Genomic DNA, 22,055 nt, shown 5'->3' on the forward strand with positions numbered 1-22,055 from the left:
ATGTCGGCCACACATAACCTATGCATCCGTTCAAAATTAAAAAAGGTCTATTCTGTCATACATGTTTGCAGCGAACACGCGTGTCTTTTGTATGGTGTATGAGCGATGGGGCTGCGGCTCGGACCGCGGCCGCAATCATTGGATCTGGTCTCGAGCTCGAGGGCCCGAACACCCTGTCGAACCGGCACGCATGCAGCACTCGTGCCGAGTAGTCGTTTGGTGGCATGGCCTTCCCAGTGTTGCCCTTTATGGCCACCAGTCGCGCTGACTAACAGCCGACTGAGGCGCCACCTTTTCACCGTTTCGCCTTACGATGAACTGCAGCGGACGCTCGAGCCATCGGAGCCAATCCAATGCCGTGTGGTTGTCACGTGACCTCTGGTAGGAACGAACAGTTATGTTATGTCACGTGACACGTTCGTAGCGCTGGCTTGGCTGGCATGGCTCGTAGCGTCCGCTGCGGTCCGACGTAAGGGAACAACTTCTGGCATTTCCGAAAAAGTGAAGAGCGCGCGATCACAGCTGTGATAGGCGCTCAATGTGTGCGAGCGCACGGGTACCCATAGCTTTGGCTTCATTGCCAAGAAAAGTTGTCCCCAAGTATCTCATTATTCGCATTCCACTTACTTTTAATGACATGTCCACTAACTCTGTGGATATTTTTGTTAATTACGGACATTTTAAACGCGAAGTTGAATCACTCTTGTACGCATATACTACCACAACGTTTTTTAACCTTTTCTGTAAGATTGTGTGCTCGGATGTATGCATGTTGTTATCAATGTACGAAAGTTTGTGAGCAAAGGCATGCTATATTTTTTACTTAAGTGGCTCATACAAAGACTTCTGTCATTTTGAAGCCCGAAGAACCAAATAGATAAATAAATAAATAAAAAAGAAGAAAAAAAACGCAGGGGTGATTATTTATAAATACGATACCATTTATCGTTGCTCACCGCCGAATTTAGCGGGGAAACTGAATTGGTCATAGGTTGTGACGTCAATTGGTGCCTAGAACGTGAGACATCTATAGTCGGTTACAAGTCAAGGATGTAAGAGAAGCTGGTCCCACAAGCGTGATGCGCCAGTCTCAAATCCCTCCGCAGTCGAAGGAACAGCCCACTGGAAACGCCCCTAGTTCCACTTGAATGGATAATTATTGGCTACAGAGTGATGCCAACTTGTCTCCGACTCACACTTTTTAAGAAAGCGACCTTTGTATTAATCGGAGCGGGAACCGAGCTCCTGATCCTAGCCTTTGTATCCATCGAAGGGGGAATCTAACTTCCGAAAGTCTTTTTTGCTTCCATCGGAGCGGGAAAACTCTAATCTCCCTCTTGTGGCTTCCACAACGCTGTCAAAGTCGAAAGATTAGGCAAATATTTACAGAAAGGCAAGACCCTCCTCCCGCGTTGGACGGAAACGATGGTACGCTATTGGATGAGGAGGTGGCGTAGGGATATATGAATCCCCTTGAGGGGCATTTGCCGCTACCTTCTTAACCTGTAACTTACTATAGAAGGACCTCTAAGACGACCTCTAGGACGACTTTTAAGTAAGTCCCCAATGACAACGTCAAGAACGACGTCCTAGAGGACAATATCTAGAACGACTTCTAAGATTACCTCTAGGGCGACTTCAAGGACGATCTCTAGGAAGACCTCAAGGACGGCTTCAAGGGCGACCATAAGGACAACGTCTAAGACGACGTCGAGGACAACGTCCTGGGGGACAACGTCGAAGACGATGTCCAGGACGAACTTTTGGACGACGTCGGATCACGTCCTAGAGGGCGACGTCAAAGATGATGTTAGGACAACCTACGACGATCTGTATGGTGATCTCAAGGATGACCTCAGGGACGACTTCTAAGACGACCTCAAGGACAACGTCAAGGTCGTCAGGTCCTTCGATGTGGGTGCGAATGTGGAGGAATGCGTACTGCCGCTCCGCATACGCGCGCGCCGCGCGTATGCAAGCACAGTAAGCTGAAATGGTGTACTGCGGATACCTACTGCGCATTAGGAGGCCTGATACCGGATAGGCAGAAATCTGTATTAATAGTTACGCGCATTGCCAAGGCAGAGCTACGTGCATCTTAGCTTTTGAGGGAAGTCGGGTTCGATATAATGTACTGCTGTTCCGTCCCACCTGACTGATTGAGATTAAACCAGTATTTATTGAGTTCTTGCATCGAAACGATACAAAACGGGACATTCGTCATTTGAATGTTGACAATGCTCGTGGCGTGCATATATAACGAAGTCTCAAGATCGCATACGGCTTAAAACGATAAACTTATCCGGTCTATTTGACGTATCGTGGTGAGACGCTCGTTTATACGAATCAATGAATGCTATAGAATTTCGTCGTACAAAGGAAAGTCGTAGTCGGGCACATGCCCAGCGAAAGCGAATGGACGCTACGAGCTTTCCTATACACCAACAAACTGTTTACAAACAAGCCCGCGTTTGCCCACACCGCGTGTGGGCAATGCGCCTGCGCAGAAACCGGATTCGCTTGAGGCGAAGCATCTGCGCATGCGCAGAGCCGACAGCAGCGCCACGGCAGTGGCGTGACGTCAGAGAATTGAGCTGAGGGCGTGGCCTATCCTGATCACGCTTCGTGATTGGTTCTTCGACGTTCTTATGCGGATCGCAAGTTCGTCTGCTTCTTGTACAGGGGGTCGCGGTGACGTCAGAAAGACGCCGAACCCTGATTGGCTCTGATTGAAGGATAGTGGGTAGACCTCAAGGCAGCTTACTTTGAGGTCTACCCCAATTTTTTTTTTTTCGGTCAGCCAATCAGGGTTGGGCGTTCTGACGTCACCCCAACCCCTAGACAAGAAGCAGACGAACTTGCGCTCCGTATTAGCAAATGCTGCAATCTCATTGGCTGAGAAGCGATAATGTGATGCTCGGCACGCCCTGCGTTTCACGAGCTGCCTGTCGCTGGAGGCGTGCAAGCTAGCTGGTGAGGTCTCTGAATTTTTCCGATAGGTCCGTGCCCCGACTATCTTCTCCAAAAGATAATAAATTCAGAAACGCCAATAGGATAAATGCAGACGCATAATCACACGCAGCTGGGACCGGGCGTAACGTGAACTGCCAGGAAAATATTATTTAGCGAATCGATTAGTCGCTCGTCAACCTCGGAACCTGTTTCCGGAATCGGAAGAAGTGTCGGTTTATGTTGTAAACATAATAATAAAAAAATATATATATAAAAAATCCCGGTTCTCTGACGCGTCCCTCAAATGGACTGCGGCGGGAGCCGAGACGCCGCCCGCTCCTGCACACAGTGTACACTGTCGTGTTTAAATTTAGCGAACAGTCCCCCTCCAGAATGTTGCCAACCGATATAATGTTTAAGACAGGCATCCTGGCGACATCTTAGACTGCCTGGTGATAGTTACGAAAAGTATGAGGGGAATGAAAATTGGCTTAAAAGGGCAAAGTGAAGAATCATCATGCATATTTTTTTTTATTTCTAGGCAAGGTGGCGCGATCTACCGCCCGTTATTAAGGGTAAAACCGTTAGCATCCATTCATCCATCCAGTGATATATGTTGGTGCCACTGTCAAGCAGACATCCAGAGTAGTTTCGTCAATCGACTTTTTTTCAGTGCCTCTAACCTTCAAAACAGGTCCGAAGATTAACCGTATCGTGTTCGTTTGGGGAGGGGGACCAACACAGAATAACCAAAGCCTGTAAACAGCCTCCTCTACCTCCGCGGTAACGCATTATCACACTCGGATGGCGCAAACTCGGCGATTGGGCCCGAGCCCCACGCCGAGATACCCTAGCGACGCTCTCATGGGACACGAAGCTCAGCCGAACGCTGGCGCCGCAATCGTCTCCGATCTGCATCCGTACTCCATCTTGCTATGATGACGTCAAACGAGTGCACGGGCTTCGTTTATTCAAGGCGGTGTTGGGTGCACGTGAGCTTGCTGGTACATAGTCACGTCTCGTATAGCCCCGTGCGCGACCGAAAGCGTCGCTGTGGTCGGCCTTCCACGATTGGCCCAAAAGCTGACTATGACGTAGGAAAGGGGATTTATCATCGACGGAAATAAGAGGAATGAAAGAACTTTAATTTTGACGGTGTTGGCAGTGTTGCTTTAAGAGCTCAATGATTTCAAGCTTCCACCATGCTATTTACAAACACCATCGAACTTGTTGTTTGCAAGGTAATGACGTCACAAGGGGGAACCATAGGAGGGCGCCACCAAAACATCTCGCCGCTAATAGACGCCCCGCTATTAGCGGCGAGATGTTTTGGTGGCGCCCTCCTATGGTTCCCCCTTGTGACGTCATTACCTTGCGAACAACAAGTTCGATGGTGTTTGTAAATAGCATGGTGGAAGCTTGAAATCATTGCGCTTTCAAAGCAACACTGCCAACACCGTCGAAATTAGAGTTCTTTCATTCCTCTTATTTCCGTCGATGATAAATCCCCTTTCCTACGTCATAGTCAGCTTTTGGGCCAATCGTGGAAGGCCGACCACAGCGACGCTTTCGGTCGCGCACGTCGCCAATATAGACTAAGTATTCGGGGATGTCATGCAAAGACACGGATTTTTGGTCTCGTCAATATAAACAAATCACGTGATAAACATTTTTTTTTGGGGGGGGGGGGGAGGGGGGGAGGGGGGAGAGGGGGGGGACGGACGGACAGACGGAGGTGTCTGCACTAAATTTAGACACGACTTACATGATACACAAGTTTACAACATGTGAGTTCCAAAGCCATGCATGACTATAGAATGTTACGAATACACCGAAGTCATATATTCAGCGACAATACAGCGTTCGAGCTCGCTGGATGGACGCATGACGCCAACGAATCAATCACGGCCTCCCCTTTCCTCCGGTTCCCACGGACGCCCCGAGCAGCTTCGTTCCCGCTCCTAACCCCCCGCCCCAGATGACGTAATCTAACACGGGGAGGAAGCGTAATCCCGTGACCACTCGCTATGACACACGCGAGCGGGGCGCTCGGCCGTGACGTATCACCAGCGATAATTCAAAAAGTCAGGCACGTCTCGCGACTTGCTTGATTGATGGGGAAACTAAACACCCATTCTGAAGCATGGCCGACGGGTTTCGACTATGACGTCACTGACAGCTTCAAAAACGCTTGGCGTGCCTGATTGCGTTGACGCCACGCCCCGTATTTCTTAAGTTGTCGGTGACGACGGTTTCAACACGCGGGCTTGTCATTGCGCGCCATGTATGAAATGCTGTTATATCAAGCGTAGTAACAAAATAAAATAAAACACTGACAGTATTTGTATCAAACATCGGCCTTTCTCGAATATGGAATTGTCAAAATATCCCCAGAGAGCATTGTACTGCTTACATTCCCGCTTTTCATTTGCAATATTTTTGTAAACGTAATTATAGCGAGGTCCATTTTGAGTCAGTAATTAGACAATGAACTCGCTAACATTCAGTGCAATATTAAGTGAGCTCTTTTTTTTCTAAATAAAGACTAAGACGATAAATGGCCAACTTAATAATCTCGCCGGCCCCCGCGTGACCATCCCCACAAACGCGAACTGGGAGAAAAATTAGATTAACGATCGCTACGAAAAGAAAAGAAACAAAACGCCATTTACACATGAATGGCGCCCAATGTGGGGGGTTTCCTCCCGAATGCCAGGCGAGATGGTCTGGTCGGGAGGAGACAGTCCAGCCCCGGAGCCACCATTCTATGCTCCCAGAGGGAACGACCCAGCCCCCCTTCTTTTGCCGGGCCGTGTGTGTGTATTCAGAAGCGTTCCTCCTCTCCCTCGAGAGAAAGAAGGAACGCTTCTTGTTATGGTGCACCACCGCGGGTCGCCGTCTCTGTGCATGTGGCTGTGGTGATGGAAGGCAACTCGCTTCCCAGACTATGCTCTGTTCACCCCTGAGCTGACAGTGCGGCGGGACCCACGTGCTCGACGGACCAATAACCTGCCTCCCCTTCATCTCGTGACCCCGCCCTCTGGGGGTAAGTATGGACAAAAGAAGCGTTGTCACGCGGCGAAAGATGGATCCGTGACTGATCCAATGAGCACCTGGCCTCCACCGTACTGTCGGCATAGGCGTGAACGGAGCATAGAAACTAAAAAAAGCAGATGACTGCATCGGACGGAGGGGGGAGCTCTGCAAGGGTGGGGGAAAGAGAAAGAAGAAAAGGGAGGAGGAAAGAAGGGAGGGGAGAGGTCCCAAATGAAAACAACGGCAAAAGTACGCGGGAAAGCAAGAAAGCGAGCAAGCAAGCGGCGGTTGCTTCTCCTGGTGCATGCGCGCGTGTGGCGTGGATCGGAAAGCTGTCCCTTGCAGAGCGAAGCGGCAAAAAACTGCTCTTGTCTTTTGTCTCGGATTTCATCGAGGTCATCTCGGAAACGTGCTGGAAGCCGGTGGGGGAAAGTGAAACTCCTTGCCGAATCTAACGGATACATCGTGGACGCGTGCTCCGGGTATTATTTTTCTCTCGCGTTTAAGACGAGGGGCAAGTTGCCGCCTGGGACGCGGCGGGAGGCAAAGAATGCGTTGTGCTCCGCGTACGTGGCTTCCTCCTCCTGGACCGGGTGAGCTCGCCTGGCCGTGGTGGTGAACGAAGTTGCTGGTTGCAGTGGTGGCGCTGCGTGACAGAGTGGGTGTGTCGTCTGCGACGGAAGAGTCAACCGTCCCTGCTTGACAGCTACACCCCCTTCGCTCTCGCTTCTTGAACAGGGAGGCGCGAGGTGCCCGACTCTGCGACATTGTCGCTGAGTGTTGGAGGGTTCGGTGTCCGTGTCATCAACCGAGTCCAGTGGGTGCTACCTACTCCCAGCCGTTCAATCGTGTGTCTGGTGAGGCTGTCGTCTGAACAAAACGGCCAGGAGGGGATGACGTGAGACACCATCGTGATCTGCCCGTTCGGTTTTTTTGGTGGTTGGAAGAGATCCGGCTATCTGGGACAGCAGGATGCCCTACTTTGTCCAGGAGTCCTTGTCACCGTTGTCCGGCGAAAAGATGTTCGTCCGGTACTGGCATCCCGATTCTCCCAGGTGGGGCATCTGTTTATGATGACTCTTTTCTATCCGCGACATGGTGCTTTTTCTGATGCCTGGAAACAGGCTATTGTCGCAGAGAGGATAAAAACGGCAGTTGTCCTGCCTCCGGCGTGCTTCCAATATTCGACAATGCTTTGGACTTTGGGAGTTTCGAGCGTCAGGCGCAGTCGAATGGAAAGCAACTGGCGCGGAGTGCAGGCCGAGCATCTGAGAGAGGCGCCCTTTGCATCCTTTCGGTGATTATATACAGAACGGCTACCACAGTATTTCGATACAGTGTGACTCGTATCTAACACTGACAATGGCTTCTTTTTTTTTTCTTTTTTTAAATCTACAGCGTCGGGTTTGGTGTAAGGATTTACATCAATTTATCTTTCTTCAATTTCTTAGGGCCGTTGCTTAACGTTGATACAAAATTGCACGAAAGTTGCGTTGATGCTACGTGCGAATTGCGTATGCAAACCGTGTTTCTTCGCAGTTCCACTGTGTAACCGTTATGCGTAAGGTTTCGCGTTTTCGGAGTTCATTTTTGATTAAATTAGAACGGTGTTCTTCGCAGTTATACTCCGCAAGTCGGTAGTAATCCGATTTAATTGTTTGTTAATTTCCCAATTCTCAAACTTTCGGCATTTCTGGTTCTTTATTTTCCGTCATGCCCACAGACCTCAGTTCTATGGATAAATATATGTGATTTCCACCAAAGAAAAAGGGGACACGGAAAGCAATTTTAATTGCGAACGATATTTTCATAAAATATCGGGACTCATAATAGTTACGAATGAACATAGAGCACCTGCCTCTCCTGTAGAATGTTCACATAGTATTAACTCATAAGCCTCGTAAACTGACAACCAAAGCAGTAGCTAGCCCATTCAGATACCCCTGTTCCTTAGAAGCACAGCAACATTGTAGTGGTAAGTCTTTAGTTGTCCGGGGCTTAGAAGGGAACCAATGTGACCTCTCATGACCGCGGATCCGTAAGTCTGCCGAGATCAGTGTGAAGTCTTGTCTGCTTATATACCTGGTAATGTAATCTCGAATTTTGGAGTTTTTCTGATTAATTCGAATTAACGAACATTTTACTTGAGCCTTTTTTATGCGTGTGTGTGTGTGGGCGGGGGGGGGGGGGGGGTGATTTTATTCGGAAAAATCAAGCTGTGCAGGGCGCGAGGACAACACTGCACGTGCAAATGGGCGCTACACTCTTCTCCTGCCTTCGGTCAAGCACCGTTTTCTTACTTTACGTTACGGAAGAAACGTTTTGTGGACTGTGGTGGGAAAGTCTCAAATGGAGAGAGAAAGAGCCACTGGTGATCGGTAACTAAAAAAACTCGAGACTCGTTTGAAATATTCTCGGGTGAAAGACACTTCGAGCTCTTTGTTGATGGATGAGGGAATGAAGGTTCATTTGCTGCCGAAGAAAAGCCGCAGTCCCTCTGCTCGGACATCATACAAAAGACAAGTGTCCGGTGCAGACACGGTGACAGAACTATCCCCAGACACGCCTGGAGTGTATACGCTCAAAACACGTTTGCTTCATACATACGTACGCTTCTAACATGTATGCAGACAGTCTTCCTTTGTATGATGTATTAGCAGTGTGAGGCGCGGCTAACAAATGCGGGCTGCAGCAACCGCGTCCGCCTTTGAAAGTCTCCTGCGAGCAGGGTGTCGAACCGAAATGTTTTTCGTTCCGGTTTTCGTTCCGGTTCAAGGAAAACGGTTCAGCTCCGGTTCAACTCCGATGTGAAAAAATAAAGGTTCAAACCGGTTCGAACCGGTTCGAACTCATATGCTACAAAAACAATTGACGACAGCAAAATATAAGCTGCGGATATTTTATAAAAGTGTTACATATAGAATGCAAAGTCTCGCATTACTGTGTGGAACGAACGAGCTAGTGTTGGGGCACCTCGGGACGCGGGTGAAAGCGCGGTTCAATGTCAGGCAGCTGACCGAAGAAGCAGGACGTCGTCAAGCATATTCGGAGAAAGACGGCAACTCTGAGACGATATAGAATGAACTTCAGTGCAGAAAAGGCTCGCTACACGCTGACCTGGGTCGCAGGCACTCCCAGGGCTACTTGCGCCAATGGGTAGAGTTCTGGATGGCGTTCCCTTCTCCCCTCCCAAAACTGCAACACGTTAGCGTCCCTTGAAAGCCACGGCTCCTTGTCTAGCAATGCTCAGAAGAGCTGCGCGCCTTGATGTTGGTGTTTCTGAGGAGAAAATGTTTTGGTCCTTGCTGTTTCTGCTACCAGAGATTGAAGCTGTTTTGCTGTTTTCTGTAGCTGTAACCGTTGATTAAATTCCCCCTTCCCTTCCCGGTGCTATACTTCGTTTCAGCTTCGGTCCAGACGCAGCCAAAGCTACAAGCGCGAGCTCCGGGCTTTCAGCATCCCTGCCAAGCACGCGCGCTCGTGCAGTGCAAGCACTGTTCTGGACCACATGCTCGCGCTTGTAGCATCGGCTGCGTCTGGACCGAAGCTGAAACGAAGTATAGACTTTAATTTCTGATGGATTATTAAATCCGCTGAGTTATTTTGAAAGCAGATTAGATGCGCCACAGTCTGGCAACTAGTGCAGGTTCTAAAATATCCATCGGCCTTTGTATCGCTTTCTTATCCGTTAAATTCTACAATGAAATCAAGGCGTTTAAAGTAAATTGCACACAACTCTAGAATATTGAAGACAAGAAACACCAAAAATAGCTTAAGCTAAACGCAAAGAAAAAACAAGGACAAAGAGTGGTATAGACAACACTAAGGGTGTTGTCTATACCTCTCTTTGTCCTTTTTTTTTTTTTGCGTTTAGTCCGAGATGAAAAACCAACTAGCCCAACTCACCGTTTTGCCACCAATCAGGCTCATTTATTGGTCACTTTTGCTGACCTACGAATTGGGTATTTTCTAGTGTTAAATTTTCTTTGATGAGCCACTTCCGGTCCCCAAGAAAAGGTTGGGACGAATGTGGGCATTTGTAAAAACATACATAAGACCAGAAATCCCGGAGAATTTATAGTTACTGTGCTCATTTCGTCTGAGTTCTCGAGACGAACTTCCTAAATTATGAAGACGACCGTTATCTGAAAACCTGATAATGGAACGTTACAAAGCTTTCCGTCACCTTTTTCCTTTTTTTTTTTTTTCGTTTTTTGACTTTCTATATGAACGAAACACCGCAAAAATAATTGATCAGTTTTGCTCAGGAACGAAAAAATAATTATTTAGGTTCAACTCAACTCCGGTTTGCGCGAAAATATTTTTTTTCTTTCATTTTCTGGTTTACTTTTAAGGTTATACTGTGTTTTTTGCCACGCACTTTTCACGCAACCTGCCTTCGCGTGTGAACCGAAAACCGCATGGAAAACATATCGGTTCTGCTCCGGAGCGAGAAAAATTATTTAGTTCCGGGTCAACTGCGGTTCGCGTGAAAATTACGTTTTTTTCCGGTTTTCGGTTCACGGTTCGGGTTCGGTTCAATACCCTGCCTGCAAGCTTCGAGGTCTTGAGGTCGGTCCCAGGGGTCGTCGAGGGTGGAGGATGGCGCCCCTTCGACGTTGCTCGCGCGCCGGACAGGTTCGCAGAGACGATGTCACAGGAGACGTTGGAGCTTGGGGATATCTGCCAGGCAGCCTGCTCGTCTTAGTGACGGTGCACGGGCGAAGTCGGGGTCTGCTCGGGTGTGTGCTTCGCGTTCTCCCACAGCCGAGGCAGGTGCGGGATGAGAGAGTCCTTCCGGTGCGGACGCACCGGTGGAGCACCGTTTGTTTGTAAGGATTTTGAATTGCAAGCGTCTCGTATTAATCGTAAGCGCTTGTGGACAAAACGTCCGTCCTGTCAGTGTCCAAAAGGGTCACGTAGCACTCGTGGGATGTTCGCCGAGACAAAAATGTAAAAAAGAAAAAAAATCGAAACGTCCCATTGAGACAAAGACGTTCAATATTGGACACTTTGTGACGATGGACATTCGGACGTGGAATCGCCTGTAAGCTGTTTCTAATTACCGCGTTCTACGATTTGACAGGTTTAGAACGCCAGGGCCGGTCTTTCAGTGCTTTCAGCGCCAGTCCCCTGCCTACAAAGACGCCTTAGCATGTCGCGACCTTCGGGGGTGCATTTGCATGCCAAAGTGCGACGGAAAGCAACGTCCGGCTGCTGCAGGTAGGGTCCCCGAAGGAGGTGCCCAGCGCTTCTACGAGATAATTCCAAGAATCTGGTCTTTATCGCTCGTAGATTGGTTCCACAACAACCATTTGATTGCAACGACAGAGTCGACTGGTTGTGGTTGCCGTTCTCCGACAGCAGAGAGCGAGAGCCGATAAGCGCCTGCGGTCAGTGCCCTTCTCAAAGTCGCAGGCTTATGGTTATGGATCCGACAGAATCGATCTCGAGGTGATACCTCTTCGGCTAGTTTTTTTATGCACTTCCTATTGTTAGAGGGCTTCCGACACTCATGACTATATCCAACTCTGGGAGGACACTATATAAGCAGCCATCGTCAACCACATATCACTGCATTTCAATGTGCAGAATCGAATTTTCGATGTAAACTGGGGCCGTAATTTTATTTTATATTCAGCCTTTTTTTTTATTCTTTTGTCTTGATTGAGAGTGTTTTATTCTTTCAACTTCTCGCTCAGAGATCACAGACGTCTCCCAGACGCATATACTCACTGCCACATACATACCTATCACACACGCCTACATAGCGAACCGGCAGTAATGTAGGCTCCCTAACACAAACACACACACTCACACACACACACGCACATACACACGCACACACACACGCACACGCACGGTTCCCAACCTCCCTCACCCACGCCTGTCCACGCGTGTACACGCACCACCGACGCAAGCATAAACAGTGCACGCGTCAGACGCAGACGCACGTAGAGCAGGGCTTCGCCAAAGCCACCTAGAAGAACAAAGCCCGTGCCGCCCTCCCCCCCCCCCCCCTTCCAAACCTACGTCATCACCAGTAGATCCACACAGCACCGCTTACCTTGCGTCAGGATCGCCACTCGCGAGGCGTCTTGTAGAGTCTCACGACGAGTGCGACGCTGACACACCGCAATGCCTAAACGAACTTCCAGCCTCAGCGTCGTGTTTTCCGCTTGGGGCGCGTCGGGGGTTCACTAACGATGACGTCATGCTCAGGCCTTGACCTCTTCGGTGGCATTGGCCATGGGAAAAAAAAAAAGTCCGGGCGGTTGATCGCTGGAGCCCTGAGTCAGCGTCCGCCGGTCAGAACGCAGAGGCATCGAGAGATTCCCCCTCCGCCGACACGCGGTCTGGACCTGACTCATCCCCATGGCCTGTGTTCTTTCGCCGGGGCACGTACACCGTCCACGTGCCGCATTTATAGTATATACTGTACATTGGAGCGGCACGACGCAGAAGTCTGGCCGACCTTCGGAAAACACTCCACGCGTTGCTCGGTATACTTCTCGCTATGCGATTGGAACACAGTAATGAAACACAAAAGAAAGAGCACGCGGGTTGAATTTCGCCAGCCCTAGGCATTTTCTCGGACACCGCGTATAGACGCTTTAAACGCTCGCCAGACTGAGCCGCCACGGCCGATCTTCTCTCGCCTTGCCGAGATGCCGAGCCACCAGAAGCGAGCGTTGACGAGCCTCCACAGTCGTGTGCTGGGGAGAGCGACACAACAGCACCTAAAGTTGCAATCACCATAACCCCCCCCCCCCCCCCCCCCCCCTTTTCTGGATACGTGCTTGCGTCATAGCCACACCGTGGTCATAGCGGGCATTGACGTGCCTCCACAGGCGCTTATGCTGGGGAGAGCGGCACAGTAGCACCATGCGCCGCCTCCCCCCCCCCCCTCCCCCCTGGATGCGTGCTTGCGTCATAGCGAAGTCGAGCGGCCATTGGCAGCGTCCGCGGTTCAGGTGATTGACAGGCTCCTCTCGACGGGTTTGTGCGCACGCGCAGTGCCCACGCCCGGTGTGGGAAAAACGGGCTTGTTTCGTAAACGCTATGTTGGCGCATACTGCCCATCTAAGTGTGCAGCGAAACATGGCACACAACCTGGCGGCCGAAATGTAAAACAGAGGAAAGGGGACTAAAATATACGGGGTTAGAGTTGTCAATGGAGTTAACTTTTCCTTAAAGAATTCGTTTTTTTTTTTTGTTTTTTTTTTGCACGAAATAAAGTTTGCGAATTTTATCAATGAAACCTCTGGACAGTTTCGAACTAGGGTTATTGTAAAGTAGTTGAGTTGTGTGTATATTTAGACAGTGAGAGATTAGTCAACTCCATTAGACGTCCGGTGTGTCTCCGCCTATATGTATATTTAAAGTTTTGCCAATGCAGTACGACTACTAGCGCGGGGTCTCTAATTAACGTTCACCACGCACTAGTGATACACGACAGCACGCAGGTACGATGACCATCCAGGTCAAAACGGGCAGGGGCGGAAATTGAATAAGAGAATTGTTGCGATATTCGCACTTTCTCGTCTTATACTGCCTTGTACCCATCATTTAGGCAGGTTGTTTTCGCTCTTGCTCGTTCGTTCTTTCGTGTTTATATTTTGCCTCGCTCGATGTTCGTTTCACAGCGGGGAGGATCAGGAAATAAAGGTATATCAAATCCAAAAGAAAGAACCCTGCCTCGTGGAGCGCCGGGTAAGAGCGGCTTCGAAGAATCGTAAACTTCAATCAGAGCCCAGAGAAGAACAGATCGAAAGAAAATGAGGACACAAAGATTCCGACGCAAGTTCTCAATCATTCTTGCTCAGACCCGTCACTCTATATCACTAGAGAGTTTTAGTACTAAAACTCTCTTAGGTCTCATCATCATCCGAAAAAGAAGGTTACGTTCTTTCGTTTTCATTTTTAAATATTAAAACAAAAATATGAAGGGTCTTTGCTCGCTCCGTTTCCACCCTGCAAATGATGTCACTCTCCAGAATCGTTCGGCAAACCATCCGCAGCAAGTGGCTTGGTCGGATTCCATGGAAGAATGAACCGACGCCAAGTTGGCCATTCTTCTCCGAGCGAAAGCATCTAAAACTCGGAGCGGTTCAAAAGCCTTGGATTAGAATCGAGTGGAAGAGAGAGAGAGGGAGAGAGATTTAGCATCTGTCCAATCTGTCGATGTGTATTAACGTCGGCTCACGACCTAACAATGAAGAAAAAAAAAGGAATGCACCTTAGTAGAAGAAAGAAGAGGAATGCAATAAAGAATCTGCAGCGTGCCTGTTGCCGAGGCCCCGCAGATTTCTTCATCCTCGTCTGAATCAGCTTCGTCACGCGGCAGCAGACCCCGGGTTGTCGCAAATCACGCGGCCGGGGCTTACGTCTGTTTCGAGGAAGTGCCGCTTCCTGACGTCGCTGATGGCGTCCTGAGCCCCGGCCGCTGGAGCCTCGCTGTCTCCGAGGGCCCGAACAGAGCCCGAAACAACGCCGAACGTGCCCTGCTCGTCTCCAGTTCTCTGACACCGTGAAACTGGCCAGATGGAAGGCGTCGTCTTTGCCGAATGCGAGGATGAAGTCACCTCCAGGTGAGTTGCGCGCCAGCCGGGGTTCTTGTGGACTTACGCGACAATGCCTGCTGGTGTAGAATTCCCACCCCTGCCCATTTTGATCTGGATCGGCATCGTATTGTCACGATAAAAATCGGTTCTTCTCGGTTGATGAAGATGCTGACATTAACAAACAATCGTTTATTTATGAACATAGACAAATTACTCTTTTACATCATTTTCCACGGGAGGCACTCACTTGATCGAATGACGTTTTAGCGAACGCCCACGTTTCATCGAACGACACTTTAGCGAATAGTCGGACGCCGCGAAGCGGCGTTTTCGGGTGGGCCAAGTGAGTTCATATTTTTGTAATGAGTTGCCGCAGACTGTCGCCGCGAAGCGGCGTAAAGCGCAGCTCGACGGATGGGTAAACGCGAGCCCCCGTTATTCGCTAAAACGACCATTCGCTCAAATGTCGCCGTTCGCTAAAATGTCATTCGCTCTTGTGATATGGACCCCATTTTCCACATTATAAAATTTGAGAATAATTATTTTTAGGGGAATACTTCTGATCTCAGAAAACGTTCTCTGCCGTCCTCCTCGATCACATCTTCAGCGGGTTCTCCGACCACAGCCAAACCCGACTAACAAGGATCCCCACAAAGGAGGGCGATCCGAACTCCTCCATAGCCGTAAGGGGTCTCAAGTTCGCGAGATAGCGGGCGGAATGACTCCACAGCCGAACAGGGTCGTACTAGGGACCTTAGGTCGGACTTGCAGGCTGAGCTCGAAAGGCATGGTGATGTTCACGGCATGGTGTCCAAGCGCCGACATCTGCTGGTCTGTGTTACAGTCTGGAGCCATCCAGGCAACCAGTCCCAGAAGGTTTTCATAGCACCAATCAAAAGGCTCGGAACCCAAAGCAAACATGAGCATGTCCAAACAAGCGCATACACAAAGCTCACAAGAGTATAGCTATAAACAATACGAAGCACCTTCGAAGACAGAGAGGTCATACACGGAGCAAGACCACATCAGAAGTGGACATCCCAGAAGCATGCAGTGTGCTCAAGACAAAACATCTCCGACGCGGGGTTCTATAAACTAAGGCCGCGGGGTCACACTGCTGATATATCATACAAAGGACAGTATGCAAACACGAGACACCGCAATACCCGTGGTTCGAATGCGGCGTACCGAGTTTTCTCTTTGAACTCATTGCCATGTGGCATTCGAAGCACGGATCTCGCGGTGACTCGCGTTAAAATCTGTATGCAGACGGTCATTTGTATGATCGGTAGGCAGTGTGACACCGGCAGACGGTCTTCTGTATGACGGGTAAGCGGTGTGACACTACAGCGGTCACGTTCGCCCCTATCTGGGGCCTCTTGACTCCGGCAGAAATCATGATCCGTGCCGGGAAGATGAGTGAACCCTCGAAGAAGGTGAAAACACGAAGTAAAGCTGGCCTAAACACGCACCCGAGCACAACTTGGCGACAGTATACCGATGCGCAATCGTGCGTCACCACTGCGTGGTGCATGTTGAAGAGCCCAGGCTAGCGGGGATACTGCGCAGGCAAAATAACTCATCTGCAACAGAGACATCAGACGCCCACTGAGGGCGACTACATCCCTGAGCATAAAGGCCGACGACCAGTTTGCGCTTTCCACTTTTCCCTCGCTTCCTCCTCTCCCTCCTTCTACCCTGTCCACCGTTGCCTGTTTCCTCCTCCCCTATGGTGAGGAGGATGTTCTGCCTTGCAGAATCTCGAGTCTGGTAGTCGGCCTTTAACAGGCAGGGCTGAGCAATATCGCGATATAGATGTATCGCGATGGTATCTTAAAGATACCTTCGAGTATCTGCATCTCTGCATCGAGATACATTTGAAAAAAATGTACTTGTATTTCTGTAATGAAATATATTTACTGTGTATCACTTGTTATCTTTTTTTTTTGCACTTGTCATTGATAAATAACTATAGTCCGTTGCAACTCAAGAAGGTAGGGCGAGGGAAAGGAAGGCTAGGGAGGAGGAAGCAGACGAAACGCTAAAGAGAGGAAGAGGTTTCCCTCTCTCCTCTCCGGTGTTTCGTCTGCTTCCTTCTCCCCGGCCTTCCTTTCCCTCGCCCTACCCTCTTGAGTTGACCCGGACTATAGAGGGATTTTTACAGTAAAATAGAAATCACGTTTTCGGTGCCAAGAATCGCAAAGTTATATTACGAGCCCGCCACATAACCCCCTCCATAGGTGGGGAAATTCTGGTTTGAACAGTCACCTAAACAAAAAAAAAAAACAACGAATGGAAATAAATAATAAAAAAAAAAAAAAACAAGCCAACAAGCCATTAATTAAAAAAAAAATCACTTGGAAAAAGAAAAAGGAAGGATATAGACCTTTTCTGTGTACTCTCGTCCCCAGCCACCTAATAGGCGTATCCGGTATGGGCGACGAAAAAATACTAAAACGTTTCAACCTGCAAATAGTAAAAAAAATAAAGGGGAGGCAAAACGAGAAAGTGTGACGGTTACGCTGATATCCTAAATGCCTTCTATTGGCGTGGAAAAGGAAAAACGATGTTTTTGCCCATACTGGAAGTGACGTCAAGTCAAGATGGCGGCGCACTTGCAGAAAAGGTCTATAGACCCTTTCAGGCAACATTTCATGGGCGCCGCCATCTTGACGTCACGTGACCCTGCCGCCATAGCCGCCCTTCAGTTTCTCGCCGTTCCTCCGCGTTGTGTGCTGCACCGGCCACTACCGGAGTTTTGCTTTCGCGTTCTTTTAGGTTCCGCGTTGAAATTGCGTATTTTCTTTAGGTCTTTTCGATATTTTGGGCTTTCATTTAATCATCTGATATCTATATTTCAACATAGCTCTTGTATTTTCTTATTTATGAAATGGAATGGGACAGCGAATGGATCGACGATACAAGATTATGGCTTCAGAGACCATGTAAGTTCATCCCATCCTAACGTTTTGCTCGCTAATAAAAGGCAGCCAACACCATTGCGACATATACAAATTTCAACTGACTATCCAGTCGTGCTTCTCGCTGCATGAGCGCGCTCGTTTCCGTAAAGCCGACCAGCATGTAAGCGATTTAGCGTGCGACGAGACGAGCGACGGCGACAACGACGAGAGTCAGCGACGAAGATTTCTCACTGACGCCTGTTGCATCACTCGATTTTTTGAGTTTCTAGAAAACGTCGCTCACCGTCTTGGTCGCCTGCTCCCGTCGCTTCCATGCGGTTGGCCTCGTCGCGCGACCGCCCGAGCGACAGCGAAGCGGGTCACCGTCGCTTGTCTCGTTGCTCGCCGAATCGGTTGCATGCGGTTTATACTTAATATCAAGGCGCCAATGGTTCAATGGTGTGTGCATGGAAATTAATTGGGTATAAACCGCATGTAAGCGATTTGGCGAGCGACCAGATAAGCGACGGCGACCCGCTTCGCTGTCGCTTAGTCAGCCTCGCGACGAGGCATACAACATGGAAGCGACGGAGCAGCGACCAAGACGGTGAGCGATGTTTTCTAGAAATCCCAAAACCGGGCGATGCGACGGGCGACGGTGAGAAATCTCCGTCGCTCGTCTCGTCGCGCGCTAAATCGCTTACATGCAGGTTGGCTTTACGGAAACAAGCGCGCACATGCAGCGGGAAGCACGACTGTCATAGCCTTACTGCGTCAGTTGCAATTTACATATGTCGCAATAGTGTTGACAGCCCTTTATTAGCGACAAAAACGTAAGAATGGGACGAACTTACATGGTCATTGAAGCCTCAAAATTTTGTATCGTCGACCCATTCGCTGTCCGATTCCATTTCATATATAAGAAAATACAAGAGCTATGTCGAAATATAAATATCAAATGATTAAATGAAAGTCCTAAATATCGAAAAGGTCTAAAGCAAATACAAGATTTTAACGCGCAACGTAAAAGAACACGAAAAATAAGCTCCAGTAGTGGCCTGCGCAGCGCACAACGCGGAGCAACGGCGAGAGACTGAAGGTCGGCTATGGCGGCTCGGAAAGCGCGCGAAGGGCGCGCCGACTGGTGGCAGCTCGAGTAACTGACTCGCTGAAAGCGTCTATAAGCTTTTTATGCGAGTGTTCACTCCACGTTGGAAAGATGTGAGGGCGAGAAGGAAACTACCAATCATGGACAGTAAACGACTTGTGGGAAGTCCTTACGTTGTAACCATAAAGTCACTGTAGTCATAACAGGTTCCATGCAGACTGGGGTGAGTGGCACTGAGTGCCAACATGCCCGGCTCTGATATCCTATCGCCACAGCCTGGGTGACAAAAACACGGTTTATTTTGGACAGACTTTTTTTGTAAAGCATGGCAAGTAGTCGTCTGTTTCCAGTACCTACGGGGTTCGCTAAAGGCAATAATGGTTTTATTATTATTTTTTTTTTTTAGCGGCATTCTGCATGGTGGTTGCGGATCTATGACGAGTTAGGGAGGTGCATAAACTGAACCGAAGAGAAGGACATATCCATTACCATTTTCATTCGCAGTAGCAAACTGTACTTCTACACACCTCTTGCCTTTCAGGCAAAAAAAAAAAAAAAGGAACTCACAATAAAAAATATTTATATCTACAATTGTATTTTGCCTTTAAAATGCACGTATCGTAGTATTTGTATTCCGGAATACCTTTTGGAGCATCTCTGCTCAGCCCTGCGGGAGTCAGAACACAACTAATAAAGCAATGGTGGGGGTGCAGGCAAGCTGGTGTAATTTGAGCATACTTCTAAACCCGAGACCTGGGACAGGGACAAGGTACGAACACATAACGACACGGACGAAGTCTCTTGGGACTTCGTCTGTGTCGTTCTGATGTTTTCGTCTCTTGTCCCTATCCCCAGTCTCGGGTTTACAACTGTGCACAATTAATTACTTCGCTGCAACGGACTGTCTCGCTTACCGAAATTCACCTTAATTAATGTTGCCGACGCTTTCTTCTGGCAACATTGGGCTATGCTTACAGTGCGGTACCTAACGCTGTGCGCACATTTATTGCGGCATTCAAGCGATTACATTATCTAAATACTGTTCCAAATTCATAGATTACTTACAAGTAATCAGTAAATATTCAAAATAAAATAAGAAACACATTTTTCTTTTATTTTAAATATTGTTCCCTTAAATCGCCCACAGGGGGCTTTACATAAGGGACGACAAAACGCCAGAATAAATGTTAACTAACACTAAAGATCTAGCCGTTCGGATCCTCGGTGAATCCTCTCTTTTGGACAAGTGGCAAAAGCTTCTTTCGGAAACAACTTTCTTTGTGCGATTACAAGTCGGGCAGTTGGAGAAGTGCCGATGACTCATCGCATCGTTAAAGTGACATCGCGGTATTTCCAGCATTGTGGTTATCTGCTCATCCGACCTTCGCTGACGCCCTTCGAAGCTCTCCAAAATCGTTTCAGTTCGTGGCGGTGCCACGAACAGGATAATTTTTTTTTTTTTTTTCATCTAAACGAGGTGGTCACATGCAGGACATGACCTTCCGACCACCGCGATCACTTTGGCGCGCCGTTAGGTTGCCGCTAGCAGAGTGTGCGCATTTATGTCGTGCGTGTAAGGTGTTTATTCAGAATTAACCAGTACGGCGCCGATTTTAAGTTGTGCGCCGACCTTGCACCGCGAAATCTTATTGTTGGCGTCTGCGACAAAGAGCGTAACAAGATAATGGTCGCTGTCCAAAACGAGAAAGATACCAGTGAGATGTTCGTGAAAGTTGACCTCAATGTCCCTAACATAAGAAAAAAAAAATTCTGGCCTTTTTTTTTTTTTTTTTAGGAGATAGGTGTTTTGTTTGTTAGAGCCACGTGTGACCTTAGAACGTGCTTTTCTTGGATTTCCCAGGGCTACGCCCTCTATCCTTGCACAGCTGCGCCTTTAATAACAAGGCACGCGTTCGCGGCCTTGCGGCCTTGTTTTAAGTGCTCAGACAGCCTCCTCTGTACTCACAAAGCCTGGCGTTTCGACGACGGCGGACCCCAGGGGTCACTCCTCGGACCATTGCTTTTTCTACTATATATAAATGATATAGTGAGTGAATATACCTGGCACTCCCGACATAATCTATATGCAGATGGTACCAATGTATTTTGTACTCAGAGCGAAACACATGCGCGTCAAAACTGCCCGATCCGACGTGCGAACTGCAAGAATGACTTTTTGGGGCGAGGGTTTTCGTGACACAAAGCCCTCGCCTCCGAACGTCGTTCCGGCAGTTCGCACGTCGGATCGGACAGTTTTGACGCGCATGTGTTTCGCGCTATATATAGAGTGCCCGGTCGCAGATTTGGAGCGCGAGGATCTGGTAACACAGAGCATCAAAGAGCCATCTCTCGGGGAACCACCTGGACGTCAGCTTTTGCAGCGGCGAGGACCCGAAACACACTTTTGGGTCCTCGCGTCTCGCCGCAGCGTCTCGCGGCAGCGGCGAGACGCTGCGTTTCGGCGTTTCGCCACAGCGGGGCGCCAGTCACGTGGCTCTCCTCTCATCCGTTGTCTGCCGCTCCACCTTTTCCATTTCGGCGGCCGCTTCTCGTGGCGATCTGCCATGCTTTGTTAGTATATTAGGCTATGGCTCAGATCGTGCTCCGAGTATCCGCTTTAATAACGGACCTTTTTCAAGAAAGTCCGCGCCAACGCCTGTCCGCCTACTCTGAGCGTGTATTGGACACGAAGGTGACTTCAGCGTTCGGCGAGGACTCGGATTCAATCACGCGCTTCGTGTCCAAAGCAATGGCGACCGCCAATGTTGCTCGATGTAGTTTTGAAAACGGTCTATTGTGAGGTCCTCACGCGATGTCGCTTGCCCGTGTTCCTATTCGCGACTCCAGCGACCTATAGGGGGCGCCTCCACCAAACAAACATGGCGGCTGAGTCCAGGTCGCGTCGGCTCGGCCGGGCTGCCTGAACAGGTGGCGCGTTCAATTTAACAGATTTCCTTTTGTTTAATGCCCGATTTTATAGGTATTTGAACTGAGACGGTTAAGTGCAGCCGGTGCGCATAAACTTGCAAAGCATGGTTTTGTTTTCCCGGTGTTTTTTGTTCTTTTCATGTCAAACTTTCGTTTCGGAGATTTCGTTCAAAACCGAAACTATGGGCTCCGGAGGGGCGGTAAAATACTAATCAGTTTTGATCATCTAAGGAAAGTGGCAGTGACTACAGAATTCTTCCACCGAGAGTAATTTTCAGCTAACTTGGATGCCTCGACCATGCGACTTCTGTGTCCGCGAAATCGAGCTTTTGTGCGTATCCACGTTCAAGAAACAGCTCCAGTTGTCTGCTCGGTCAACAACACAGGCTGCAGGAAAATTACGAAAATTAAGCAAGCGCTCCTTGAGCCAAGGAGCATGTTAACCCGCCGGCACCTCACTAAGCAGCTGATACTCGTATTTCAATTCAGGTTTTAGTAGCAATCGAGAAGTCATTTTGACGAGCGGGTTATGTATTATATTACGTACTATGTCCCACTAAAACG

The 22,055-nt window shown here is 48.9% G+C and overlaps 1 protein-coding gene across 3 annotated transcripts in view; it reads left to right on the top strand.

The window, feature by feature from the left end:
* Positions 1-6,256: 6,256 nt before the first annotated feature.
* The window catches only part of LOC8034161 (proton channel OtopLc), a 28,505-nt gene continuing 12,706 nt past the window's right edge, over positions 6,257-22,055 (top strand). Inside the window, exon 1 of one of the 3 annotated variants that reach the window (XM_029970585.4) lies at positions 6,257-7,043. In XM_029970585.4, coding sequence (XP_029826445.1) covers positions 6,961-7,043 — 83 coding nt within the window. In that variant the 5' untranslated portion in view covers positions 6,257-6,960. Of the gene's footprint in view, positions 7,044-14,149; positions 14,580-22,055 lie in introns of those variants that run through there. The other 2 variants (XM_029970568.4, XM_029970576.4) reach the window with 2 other exon arrangements.

This window comes from Ixodes scapularis, unplaced genomic scaffold (genome assembly GCF_016920785.2).
Source record: "Ixodes scapularis isolate PalLabHiFi unplaced genomic scaffold, ASM1692078v2 PGA_scaffold13__105_contigs__length_92229423, whole genome shotgun sequence".
Classification (NCBI taxonomy): Eukaryota; Metazoa; Arthropoda; class Arachnida; order Ixodida; family Ixodidae; genus Ixodes; species Ixodes scapularis.